The sequence below is a fragment of the Macadamia integrifolia genome, unplaced genomic scaffold (genome assembly GCF_013358625.1).
Source record: "Macadamia integrifolia cultivar HAES 741 unplaced genomic scaffold, SCU_Mint_v3 scaffold652, whole genome shotgun sequence".
Classification (NCBI taxonomy): domain Eukaryota; kingdom Viridiplantae; phylum Streptophyta; class Magnoliopsida; order Proteales; family Proteaceae; genus Macadamia; species Macadamia integrifolia.
This window is the reverse complement of record NW_024870506.1, coordinates 155,555-168,662: the sequence shown is the minus strand read 5'-3', so window position 1 is coordinate 168,662 and position 13,108 is coordinate 155,555. Positions and strand designations below refer to the sequence as shown.

Genomic DNA, 13,108 nt, shown 5'->3' with positions numbered 1-13,108 from the left:
TAATTTCTTTCTCAAACAGAATTTTAAGCATGGGTGCAGCCCTATGGTTGTAAAAGGGGAAACATTTGCCCAAAGACAGAGCTTGAAGGAAAAAAAAAAAAGAGACACACAGAATTCATAACGGTTATTCCTGTCAAAGGAGTTACCACTTCCACCAGTTCTAGTCAAGCAGTCAACTAGATCATTAGCATCTCGCAAAATAAGCATACGCGAACTAGCGTCCCACAATTTGAGAGGATTGTCTTCAGGGTGTCCCACTGAACTGTCCAATTAGATGCTGTAGAGAAGTATCAAATGCTTCCATTGTGACTTTTGTGAGGGGATTGATCTCTAATCCCTCAGTCGCACTCTCTTCCCATCACAGCAGGTCTTTTGTTCAGAACACCAAAAAGATCAACTTGGAATCTTTGACGGATGCTTGTTGGGAAAACATGGTGAAGGGTTTCTTTTTACATAAAACTCATATGAAACAACTGGTGGTTCTAGCCCACCTCATTATGGCAAAGTTTTAAGACATTGCATGACTATTTTGTTTTTTGTGGTTCCTCACTCGTGTTCAAAGGTGACAAAACTTATTCTTATTGGTATTTCTAATATTTAAAAAAAAAAAAAAAAAGGAGAGAGAGAGAGAGAGAGCAACTAGTGCACGAGGCTCCTGCTACTGCAGGGTTTGGGAGAGGCAAATGTACGCAGCCTTACCTCCTACTTCGCAGGAGAGGCTGTTTCCAATGTTTGAACCTGTGACCAACATGTTGCGATAGTGCAACTTAACCATTTCTAATATCTCTCTTAATTGTCAAGTGTAGTGGCGAATCAGGAGCCTTGTGTTAGTTCAGCTTTGTGTCGTTATAAAGAGAAGCCGACTTGGTAGATCAAGCTTCCATCAGTAAGACCATGTGTTGGAGAACATTTCAATCAATGCTGACTCAGAGCTTCAAATGGTCTTGAGCAAATCAAGAACACAATTGGAGATATGCATCTACAATTAGATTGGCGAGGTCTCTACATGACTTAGGATTTTATATTGTAACTTGCATCCCATTCTTGTAATCATAAACATGCATATAAGTGTTTCTCATGAACCCTAAAACCCTTAGGATATAGCCTCCAAAGTACCCATACATGACTTAATGGTTTAACCTTAGTTGGGTAACTTTACCTTTGTTGAAGCTTGTAGGGGTGCATTTGGACCTTCATTGGTATACAATTCTTAGACCTTTTTCTGGACGGACTCAGGTGGGGAATGACCTTAGAATGATGTTTTTGACTTGGAAAAAAGTATTGAACAGGTTGGATTTAAGTTAGGTAAAAAACTGGTTTGAAATACCTCTTGCAGGAGCCCTTTATTGAGCAACTAGCTCACGTCTTGGCAACCGGCTCATATCTTCCCAAGAGCTTTGGGAACAACCGGCTCGCCACTTCCCAACCGGATTATGCACCCTGTGTCTGCACATCCTGCAATTTCAAGCCGATTCTAAGTGGTCGTGCAGTTTGAATTGGACGTCTTCTAAAACAAAAAAGTTGTAGCTCTCTGAGTCTAGTTTCAGCATAAGAGAGAATCAGGTCAATCTGAGCTAGATAGAGTGAGATATATTCAATATACTAAGAAAAGGTTATAAGATACTGTGCAATGAGATCGAGCAAACAGCCTGCCAGTTGACAGTCCAGCTATTGTAGCAACGGCTAAAAAACAACTATATTTGTGACCGTTTGATGCTTCATTTGGACACAATTTTGAGTCCTTTTTCCTATATAGATGAAGCCTAAGGGGGTTTGACATAAGATTTTGGGCACACATTTGCATGTCATTTTGGTCTTGGGTTAGTGATTTTGATTGAGAATCATAGTTGAGCATTTCACTTGCATATTTCCTTTTTAAAGGTTTTGTATTTGATATTAAACCTGTACATTTGGCTTTTGAGTTTTTTTTAAACACTCATTAAAGGGTATATATTGTTATCATAGATTGAGGAATCTCTCTATTGTTGTGGGTTCTATTGTTGTGGGTTGTAAGTGGTAAGCCTAGTAAACCACTAGGTTTGAGTTTTGTCCTCAAAACACTTGGGTTATTATTGAGACCAAGAAAAATGTTGCAAGTGAATTTGAGTTGTGGAAGCCAAGTGTGAAAGATCACTTGGGAGATGACTTAGGCTCTTGCAATCTCAATTACACACTCACTCATTCACAACTTCTAAACTTTGGTTACTTAGTTGCTTTGGGTATTCAGGCATTCATGTTTGGCAAAATGTTTATTTATACCCAATTCACCCCCTCTTGGGTTGCCTCAATCCTATAGAGAGGAAGTTTGTCTATGGGAGACAGAGCCTTGTTTAGTTTTTTTGCAGCACCATGTATTGTTTCATTCCTTTATATTTCAGTTTGGTCAACACTAGAATTGGCAAAATATCACAAAGGAAAATGAAAAGAATTTGGTATACCAATATAATACCTGTAAAGTGACAAGAAAAATCAGAAAGACTATATAAAAAATACAAAAAATTGATCAAGATTACCATTTCGACTGAAAAACGTGCATTTTGACCTAAATTGGGAAAAAAAATTCAATGAAAATCCATAAAGGAAAAAGGTTTATGTTGCTCAAGTTTTCAAAAAAAGTTGAGTTAGAAATTAATTCTGCCAACAAACTTGAGTTATCTACACCAAACAAATAAGGGCAAAGATCCCCTGACTGGCTTGTTCCATTAATCTTAATCGTATTTCCCAAACATCTGCCATGTGCAGAATGGATCGGGCACAAATCTTGTTGACAGGTAGGCTCAAGGACCCTGCCAGCATAAGTTTCAGCCTAGGTGTAATTCACCATGTCACAAAATAAAGTGTTGAAAATCTATGGAATGAAGGATGATGAATTGATGACATGGACAGTTGAAAAATACAAGAATGCACAGACATAGATGTAAGGTCGCTTGATTGATTTTGAGATTGAAATACAACACATGGTTAATCCATAAGGTGCACAACTAATTCAGAGGTCAGTTGGACAAAAGGAACTGTCCACACGCTTAAAATGGTGAAACGTTGGATGAATCTTATTGAAATGGACCATGTAAATGAAATTTTGGAAAAAAGAATGTTTTGGGAGATTTAAATAGAATTGAATGGTACCACATGGAAGTATGATTTGCGCAATCGAACCGTTGAATAGGAAGCGCATGGTGTGGAGTCTTGGACAAGTTACATGCCAATTTTTAACAACAAAACTCAATCATTTACTAGCCATGTATTGGCATCTTTCTCTTCAAGGAAACACCCTCTCCACAAAAAAAGTGGGAGCAAGGCTGCGTACATATGCACCTCCCCAACCCTCTAGTAGCAGGAGCCTCAAGCACTGGGTACACCTTTTTTTGTATTGGAATCTTTCTCTCTTATATTTAGCCATCCACTTGTTTTTCAAAATATAATGGACTTCCAAGCTTTATATTGCCACATGACTTTGACAGAGTTCAAAATTGACAGGTAATCAGGGCATCGTTGAACATACTTATACACAAAATTTGGGCCCTAATTGATCTGCCACGTGGCAGATATTGGACCCGAACACCTAGCATCCCATGTTCAAAACCTAACTGCTACATATTCATGGTGTATTGTGCTTTAAAATAGTAGCTTTGTCGTAACGTAACCTTATCCATACATATCTTAAGCATATCTTGCATCTCTTAGCATCTTATCAACTAAGCTAATTGCTTGCATTTAAATGTTGTTGTTCAAATAAAAAATATAAGGAAAATAAGTATAACAATATCTTGAATGTCAAACACCAAACCATTTAATGAAAACAATAATCCAAATGAAATAAGGGGGACAAGTGCAACCAACATGCAGCATCAAAAGCAACAAGAATATGATTCATTCAATTGTGCGTAGAAAACAGTAAGCATGGATCCATCGAGTCCCCTCTGTGATTTGAGGTACGCAAAATTATTTTCTCAGTTTACACATAAGACTCAACTGATCAAACAAACAACCTTACAGAAGAAAGACTACAAAAATCATAAACATCAAAAACAAAATCAATTTTATGACTAATCGAAAACTAAGAAATCTCCAAAATTGATCGAAATGAGGTCATCAAAATCAGAAATTAAGAGCATGATAAGGAAGAATACCTCTGGTAAGTCGATCAATCGAAGAGCAAAGCTGGTCCTGGCTTTTAGACGCATTTTCAGCTTTACAATCAAAATCCTTAATCAATGAGCCAAGCAAAGAAGAAATTCCTTTGGCCAAAGCCTCTGAACTCTGAAGACTGAGTTCAGGTTCGGCAACATTGGAAGCGTAGGAGGAAGTGGAAGGCTCGGAATTGTTCTGAGTCTCCTGAGTAGAAACAGCATCACTTTTATCTGCATCTAGGGTTTCCAAAGGCCGTGATTGCTCGGGAGATATATCATCTCCAGCCAAAATCGGTGTTGGACAAGAAGAGGAGGGGGAGTCCATAGCCACTTGGAGTTGGTTCTACCGAGAAGGTTTGATTCGAATAGAGAGAAAGCTAGAGTTGTGGCAGCTCTAGTTGGGTTTCGGTTTACGGCGTTGGGTTTTGGGGCGTTGTTTTAACGGTTAACTCATATGGTTATTGGTGGTATCGATGTAGTTTGTTTGTTTGTTTTTTTTTTTTTTTTTTTTTTTTAACGGAACAATGTGAGTGTGGTAGCGGGTTACATTGGAATTAGGAATACTGGCGGTTTAATGACTGTCAGATGAAAAAGAAAAGATATCAATCATTTATAACCGTTGTCCTACAAAACCTAATCAAAGTCGTCACTCCACTGTCTTCTTTCTTCTTCTTCGACCTTTCCCCTTCCTCTCCGTCTGCCACCACCTCCTTCCAAAAAATAAACTAATTCCCGCTGCCCCTTTCTCTCTCTTTCTCTAGCCTAGTTGCCTCCTCCCACGAGTAAAGCAATAGGATTTAGACCAAGATAGATGATGATCACTGACTCTAATTCATGTATCTATCATGTCTGCCATGAAAATTTCGGCAACATGATTGCTGAAGCAGTACTTTCCAAAACGTCTGCTTTTCGGCAGAAAATCCGAGCCCCTTGGAAAATCTCCCAAACAGACTTTAATCCGGTTCTTGAGTTGGGAGTTGAACCTGATGGAGGATGCCTCAATTGGATTTGGTATCCGGTTTCAAGAGAATCACTACTATTTATTCGGTGTAAAGGGGAAGAACAACAAATTAATATAGCTGGTGCCACCGTCAATGCTTGGTGGTTCCGACCTCAGGTTACGATATGTGAATGTGATACTTCTGGTGGAGAGGTACCTGAACTCACAGTGCTCTACCGGAGATGATGAGAGAGAAAGTCTTTTTTTTTTTTTTTGGGGGGGGGGGATGAATTAATTCTGCAATTACTTCTGGTTTGTTCTACTTCCCTTGTTCCTCTCTTTGTTTTTCTCTTACATACTAATCTTCTCAGAAAGTCTTTATCAGATGTTATCGACAAGTTTAAAGACTTCAATGAGGTTGAAGTTGAGGAACAAGTGGAGGAAGAATGGGGAAGGCGGCGAGTCTGGGTCATCAGGGGACGAGTCGCCGGCCAAGGGATGGAGAGACACGTTGAAGGGGATAATGGAATGGTTAGCACTTATGGTGCACGATACTGTGAGAAGGCAAGCAGAGAGGAATTTTGAGAGGCAAAATTTCGAAGGGAAGCCTTCAAGGTGTTTGATGAGGACGGCGACGGCTTCATCTCTGCCCAAGAGTTGCAGGAGGTCCTCATGAAGCTCGGGATGCCGGAAGGCAGAGATATCTCTCGAGTTGAGCAGTTGCAGGGGAGCGAGGAGATGGAAAGAGGAGAGAAAATGGTGTAGCAGTGGTTGATTGAAATTTTGAATGATTTCCCTCAATCCAACGATTGTATTAAGATTATCAAATCTTACAGCTAAAATCCCACTATCATACCTATCCCTCTCCCTTTATTTAATTTAAATTAATTTCTTTTGAAAAATTGGGTATTTGTTATGGTTTCAAGTATCGATACCAATTGACTTGAATTGAGGTAGCTTCTTGTGGCTCTTATACATGATCGTCGGGTCACCCACAGTTGATGTGGGACAAGATCGGATCGGATCAGTATTGACAGACACTAATACGGATTCCTTCCCCCAAATCCATGGATCCATGGTTCTTGTTCAAGCCTTAAAGGGCCACTAGGGTGAGGCTAGACAAGGAGCCCATTAGGCCACATTTGCAATACTGCAACAACGACTACTACTATTACTATTTTTTCAAGAAATTGTCAAAGGTCGCCCTAGTGACCTTCCCAACCTAACTACTTGCCACTGAGCTAGAAGCTTATCTCATTTCATTCTGTTAGGAATTGAGAGTGGTAAACAATGGTAAAATTGATATAGATTTGCGAACTTCTAACTAAGATATAAGAGGTGATATTCAAGTGTTTATGGGATATATAATGTTAACAACATTAGGATAAACAAAATAGAAAAATGCAATAGAAAAAATATGAAAAAAATAGAAGAAGTTACGTAGGGGTAAATTTTTATGTATAATATCATCATGTGTATTTGCATTTATAAATTTACAATGAAACAAATAGAGTCAGTATGGAAAAGTTTGGCTCTCTAGAAAGATATTTTTAGTGGATACTTTATTTTATCATATGGAGGGATATAGTAATTCTGACTATTGAATGTCTAGAGTATGATATGGATTAACCGCATATTAACTTTTAGAAGCTTAGTCATGAATTATATACCCTCTAGTGAAGTGGCATGCATCTTCATGTTCATGCACATCTACGACTACTAATATGCATTCTATCGTAGTTCTGGATTTTCAAAAGTAACATTTTGCCGCTTGAAAAATGTTGAATGGCAGAAAACTTTCAAACAAGTAGGGGACGTTGAGATTTATTTGTTCATAAAATTTGAATCCTACCAATACTACCATACCGTATATATTATTAGAGAATAGGAAAACTAGAAAAAAGACAAACTTGGCTAAGTTGTCAACTCAAGCGTTGATTTTAGTGGGATGCTTTGCGTACAATTCTGTTTCTTGTCCCAAATTGACACTCTTAATCCGAGGAAAAGGAGAAAAAAACGTGGGTGGGTTTAGTAGGGATTCCACCTCGACAAGTTTGGATCGGGCTCCTCTCCAATGATTACACCCTCCAATACTCATTCAACAATCATTCAAGCATTGGGGGCTAGGGTTTGGTCACACATTCCAACACTTGTCAAAACGTGGGGATATGTATCCAATGGCCTTTCTGGTCTTTGAATGTGTCGTTGAAGGGTCATTGGTGTTGGAAAGATCCCAAATCCATCAAGTTCCTTAATGGTGGAATGATTCAAAATGCCTAGCCTGGTTTGGCATCATTTGGACGGTTACATTTGGAGGCTTGTGGATGGTTTTAGTTAACATTCAAAACCTAACCCGTCTCTTTCTCCCACTGTTTTAAAACTCAGTTCATGATATACTTGAAAATTCAAAGTCTAAATAAAGCTTTGGTTCTGCTCTCATCTTTGTGACTCTCTGCCTCCGTTCTCTTATCTCAACCGGCCATTAGCCAAATAGTTTCCAAGTTTGATTTCAATTTGAATTTGCAAGTTGTCCGGTTGATAATTCAAACCATCTGATTTTAGTGCACAACAGAGAGGAGAGAGAGAGAGAGAGAGAGAGAGAGAGAGAGAGAGAGAGATTGATTTGACTGAGTTCTCCAACTGCCAACTAGTATAAGGGTGTCAAAGTTCAGTCTGAATCGGTTCAGTTTGAATCGAATTTTTATTGGTTTGATTTTGAATTAAAATTTTATAAAATCATTAAAAATCGAAATTGAGTGGGACCAATCAAATTAACCGATTGAAACTGAATCAAATATAAAATCGAAAACCCAAAAAACAGAATTTTTCCATTAATTTCCTAAAATATACATGTAAACCCAAGACTGGATCTGACCGAACCCAAAAGTAGCTCAATTACAAATTGATAACAAAACCGATACAAATCCGAATCATATCAAACAAAACTTCTTTAACGGTTTGATTTCTGATTGGTCCAGTAATCAATTGAAATTGAATCAAATCAATCGGTATATAAACAAGTAATCCCCTTAAATCCTTTGACTTGGAGCAACGAATTTTACAAAAGTCTATATATATTATGAGAGTTTCAAAAGTGATATTACTTCTTTACTTGCAACCAAAGAGTCATAGCTCTGAAAAATCGTCATGAAAAATTAATCCAAGAAAATATTTGGTCCAGTCAACCAAAGAAATGTATAGTATGACTTTTTGGTCTATTACCCAAAAAAAAAAAAAAAAAGTTTTCACCTATATTTATAATTTTAAAATGTGGCAATAGTCTTGAATTGCTCTTTCTTAAGCACCATTTGACAACGTTTTGGTTCTGCGTTTTTTTGTTCTCAGAGATAGGAGAAACAGTCTAAAAAGCATTTGATAAAGTTGTTCTGTTTGACCCGTTTCTGAAAGCGTAAATCAAAATTTATGCATATTTACAGTTCTAGAAACAACTTTGATGTGTTTCGCCGTTTCTAGAAACGAATTTGAGAGAAAAAAAAAAAGTTATTGTGCCTAATAAATCTCTTAACTATTTAAACCTAAAAAGAGGCAATCGAATATGTTTTTGTTTCCAGAAACGTGAAAAGTCGTTTCTAGACACACAAACAGTAGAAACATTATCAAACAGTGCTGTACTTTATCTTTCACAACTTTTGTAATACACCCTCCTTTTTCTTTTTTCTTTTTTTTGATAAAGGAGATCTCACATTTTATCATCAAAGAGATTTGCATGAGAGAGGAATCTTTATATATATATATATATATATATATATATATATATAAAAGCCTTTCCCGAATGCAAAGACTTCTAATGTTCCAGTTTTATCATTTGGATTCCATGACTTACCTCTCTTACTTCTTGAAGACACACAGCAGAAGGTAAGGCTGAAAGAGAGCTAATTAAAAATGTGATCCAAAGCAAATATCATGGAGGTAAATCTCTCTTGGATTCTCTGCACTCTTTAATTACCAAAATAAAGCTTTGATGAATCTTATCTAAGAAAAAAAGTATATACATATAGGGGAAAAATTAGGATTGCTTTTACAAGCTCTTCCTAATTTTTTTTAACTGTAGGCATCCAACAGTGGTAGAAAAGATGAACTTCCAGAAGAACTGATGATTCAATTCATCTTAAATTGATTATATCAGTATAGAGAACCATAATATAGAAGATAGCTAATTAGATACCTAGGGTTTTCATTCCCTTGAAAAAAAAAAAAAAAAAAAACAGAAACAGAAACATATATATAATTTGTGTTTCATGTACAGTTGCAATCTGAAAAACAAAGGACGGCTTAGCCATACAGTGATGATTTTCTCTCATTTTCATGGGTTCATAAGGATCATGACCCATGAGTTTTCATCATCATCATCATCACATGAGTTTTCAAGTTGATGAAGATGATGATCATGGAATGCCTAACTAGCCAAGCATGTATCCCAGAAGAGCTTGCTCTTCTCCATCTCAGTCATCATCTCCCAATTTGCATTAGCATCACAAACTCCCTCTTCCTCTTCCTCTTCCTCTTCCTCTTCCTCTTCCTCATTATCCTCCTCCCTGCGTGTGGATTCAACAGTGATATCCTGTGATCTCATCTTTTCTGAATCCCAGTACTCTTGATTGTATTCTCTTTCATCAATGTCACAACTTGAGCCATAGCTACAAGACTCTGCATCATCATCGGCCATCGGAATTTCGCAACCGCCGGTGACATCAAGATCAAATTCAGAATCTCCTGTTGCTTCAAAAAGAAAGAAGGAAGATACATCTGTAGCATATCTAGACTCCATCCTTTGAAGAAAGCAAGAAGGCTAAGGAGTTTAAAACATTGCAGAGGAGAGAGAGGAGTGGTGAGGGGTGGGGGAGGGGAGAGAGGATCCAAGGGGTTGTGTTGCCTAACACTCTACGTCTCTGTCTGTTGTCCAGTGCCTTTGGTTTCTTCGACTTTATCTGAAAATAAAGTGGTCCTCACTAATTTTCTTCTAGAAGGACAAGGATTTCTAAAAGAATTATGAAAACGTGGTGCCAATGTCATATTATTGTTTTCTAGAAGAAATGAAGTGGTCTTGCACTTATGTTTGATTTTTAGAGGAAAGACTTTAGTACTTATTCTTTGTTTTATTGGGAAAAATTTCTCTCCACGCTCATGTATATTTATGTGTATTGTTGGTTTAACTTTACAACCATTAGATAAAAAGGTTTGAATCTATATTTGCCAAGTGTTATTTTTTAAAATCAAATCTACGATGTGATAATATTTTTTTCTCTCGGAATTTCAATGGTTCAATTGTTTTTTAAAATAGTTGACTTTTCAGTGTTCGATAATTCTTATGATTAAATCTTCCAATCTTGCGACAAACGATTCATAAATGTGTGAGGGAAGCACTTAAATTTTCAAGTCAAACGAGAACCATTCAACTTCCTATTTATACATTTTCAAATTTTGTATCACTTAGAAAAATGATTAATTGATCAAGTTGAGTATTTATATGCTTTTCAAATGCTATCTTGGAGACACTTTTGTATAGAATAGTGTCAAGTTCATTTGGGAAAGAACACATCAAATAATTCTTAGGTGTGTCGTAGAATGAGTATCTCAAAAAAAAATATATATATATATATATAGTTGAGTATTTATATACTTTCTAAATGCTATCTTGGAGAGACTTTTGTATTGAATATTGTATGTCAACTCAGTTGGGTAGGAACACATCAAACAATTCTTAGGTATATATATTGTGAGTGTGTACAACAACAAATAGAAAAAGAAAAAAAAACCCAAAAAAATGTTTATCTTACACATCCGTTGTGGGAATCTTTCTTCACACCCTACAACATGAACAAATGATGTAGCTATTATATCATGATCGTTTGATAGAGAGGTCATGAAGTAGCTATAGGGCAAGTAATAATATTTCTTTCTTGTACCATGAATGGTAAGGATATGGATTTCTAGTCAGATATATAGATAGAATATTAAGAGGATACTATTACTCCATCCATCTTGTTGTAGTCCTATTGAAAAGATCATAAAAAATAAAATAGAAAAAAGTTGTTGCATGTGAATCATGAGGCACCCCTTTTAGTACGTCATTGACTTGGCATGAGAGATGTCATCATGGGAGCGACATATAGATAGCAAACCCTTTTTTTTTTCCCTTTTCGTTGAGGAACTTACCCTGCACACCTAAGGATTATTTGATGCGATCATACCCAAATGAGATTATGTCTCCAAGGTAGCATTGGAAAAATCTATAATACTCAACTCAATTAATCATTTCCCCAAGTGAATGGAAATTTGGAAAAGAATAAATAAGAAAACTGAAAGGTTCTCATTTGACTTGAAAATTTATTTGCTTTTGTTACATCTATCTATTGTCTTTACTATCCTTATATGTTGAAGGACCTCAATGATGACATTCGTTCAAACACAATGACGGTCATCAAAGTAATTCTTCCTTCACCATGGCTAGAGGAAAATTAAATACTTTTGAAGAAGTGTTTGGAGTTTTTTGCTCTATTGATTTCAAGATCTTTCTACTTTTGAACATAGAAAGAATGTGCGAATATTTCTAATTTTATCAAGGAAAAAAAATTCCCACCCCATGCGGTCCAATAAAATATGCGATCTCTCAATCTACATATATTTTTTCCTCCTCCTGACCATTGTGGTCCTTCTTCTGGTGATACCGTTCCACCATTGCTACTCATGCGGTATGAGACATTCCTCCTACACCGGCAGCATGGAAACTCTCTCTCTCTCTCTCTCTCAGACACACACATCTCTCTCTCTCACACACGCACACACAATTGCATTGCATGTCTTGAAATAAAGTATTACTCAAAGATCTTATCATGGAAAATCTACTTGAAAGTATAGACTAGAAAATGTTTCTTGAGGTCTATCAATTTAAGGAATTGATCATCAACATATTCCAAGACCAAACAGTCACATCCATTTCATTAATGTAGGTCTAGTAGGTTAATTTTTAGTTCCCATCCAATGTATATGAAGCATGATTTTCCAAGGACCAGATTGTGATGAGGCTGCTCCCCTAACACCAATTGTGAGCCACTTGTCTCACAAAAGGAGGACCCGGACCAATGTATGTGTTCATCTAGAAAAATTAGGTATCATGAAAATAGCATGCTCCAATCCAATTACTTCATTCAGAAGTCACATCCATTTTTAATCATCCTTTAGACAAGCTCAGGCATGATCTGTTTTCATAACTGAAAGTCCGGAGTAAATTTGCCCTTGCAAAGTTTGGCCTATCATTCATTGGTTTTAGGTTGAATGGGTTGATCCTTCGAATGGTCGTATCCAGTGGATGAGGTTCCCACATGTGTGAGGTATGAGGAAGAGAACTACACAGTCTTATCTCAAGAATGTCGAAAAATTGTTTCAACATTTAAGGGTTAGAGATATGATTTTAATTAATGATCTTGAGCCAGTCATTAATCGATCTAGATCAGATATCAGTATTGGTTCGAGAGTAGAGTTATAAAAAATAAAGTAAGGGCGAAGTTAACCGAGCCGGACCAATCCGTGTTGGTATTTTTTTTCTGACTCAAAAATACGGGTATGGATAACTACGTTTGTTCGTATTTCATTTTCTTTTTCAAAGTCAAGCCCTTTTCTTAAAAAGCACTAAGTGAGTTACTTATGGAATCTCAAATCTCTACCGACCCCGAGAAATTATTTATGACCAGGTCATCAGAGGTTTGGCTTGGTTCTCCCACCCACCTTTTGAGGCTCCGTTTGGTATAGTTTCTGTTCCAGAAACTCCGTTTCGTGTCAGAAACGGAAATTTCAGTTTCTGTGTCAAAACACCGTTTTTAAACGATTTAAGGCTGTTTGGTGAATCTGTTTCTAAAACAGTTTCAAAACCAAGAAACGACATTTCTGCCGTTTGGTAATGCTTGTTTTAGAAACGGTTTTTTTTTTTTTTCTTTTTTTTAAGTCAAAGACCTACATATTTTACAAGAAGATTGACAACAATCATTCATCATCATTATGAAATATTAACCAAGTATAC

General features: G+C 36.8%; 3 protein-coding genes across 4 annotated transcripts in view; 1 reads left to right on the top strand and 2 right to left on the bottom strand.

Moving 5' to 3' along the window:
* Positions 1–4,696, bottom strand: part of LOC122069579 — a 15,516-nt gene extending 10,820 nt beyond the window's left edge. For both annotated transcript variants that reach the window (XM_042633632.1, XM_042633631.1), the window contains exon 1: positions 4,131–4,696. In XM_042633632.1, the coding sequence (XP_042489566.1) occupies positions 4,131–4,455 (325 nt within the window). In that variant the 5' untranslated portion in view covers positions 4,456–4,696. The remainder of the gene's footprint in view (positions 1–4,130) is intronic.
* Positions 4,697–4,768: 72 nt separating this feature from the next.
* On the top strand, positions 4,769–5,929 carry LOC122069578. Its single transcript, XM_042633630.1, has 2 exons — positions 4,769–5,283; positions 5,456–5,929. The coding sequence occupies exons 1-2, from the start codon at positions 4,942–4,944 to the stop codon at positions 5,744–5,746; spliced, it is 633 nt and encodes a 210-aa protein (XP_042489564.1). The 5' UTR covers positions 4,769–4,941; the 3' UTR covers positions 5,747–5,929.
* Positions 5,930–9,487: 3,558 nt separating this feature from the next.
* LOC122069574 (protein ATP1B4-like) lies at positions 9,488–9,859 on the bottom strand. The gene has a single exon (XM_042633625.1). The coding sequence runs from the start codon at positions 9,857–9,859 to the stop codon at positions 9,488–9,490; it is 372 nt and encodes a 123-aa protein (XP_042489559.1).
* Between the last annotated feature and the right edge of the window lie 3,249 nt (positions 9,860–13,108).

What these genes read in the sequence shown, in the direction of transcription:
- LOC122069574 (XM_042633625.1), bottom strand. Translation starts at nt 9,859, where the DNA reads ATGGAGTCTAGATATGCTACAGATGTATCTTCCTTCTTTCTTTTTGAA.
- LOC122069578 (XM_042633630.1), top strand. Translation starts at nt 4,942, where the DNA reads ATGATGATCACTGACTCTAATTCATGTATCTATCATGTCTGCCATGAA. An exon ending in GTGATACTTCTGGTGGAGAG is followed by an intron (nt 5,284 to 5,455) that starts GTACCTGAACTC and finishes AGTCTTTATCAG; the next exon opens with ATGTTATCGACAAGTTTAAA.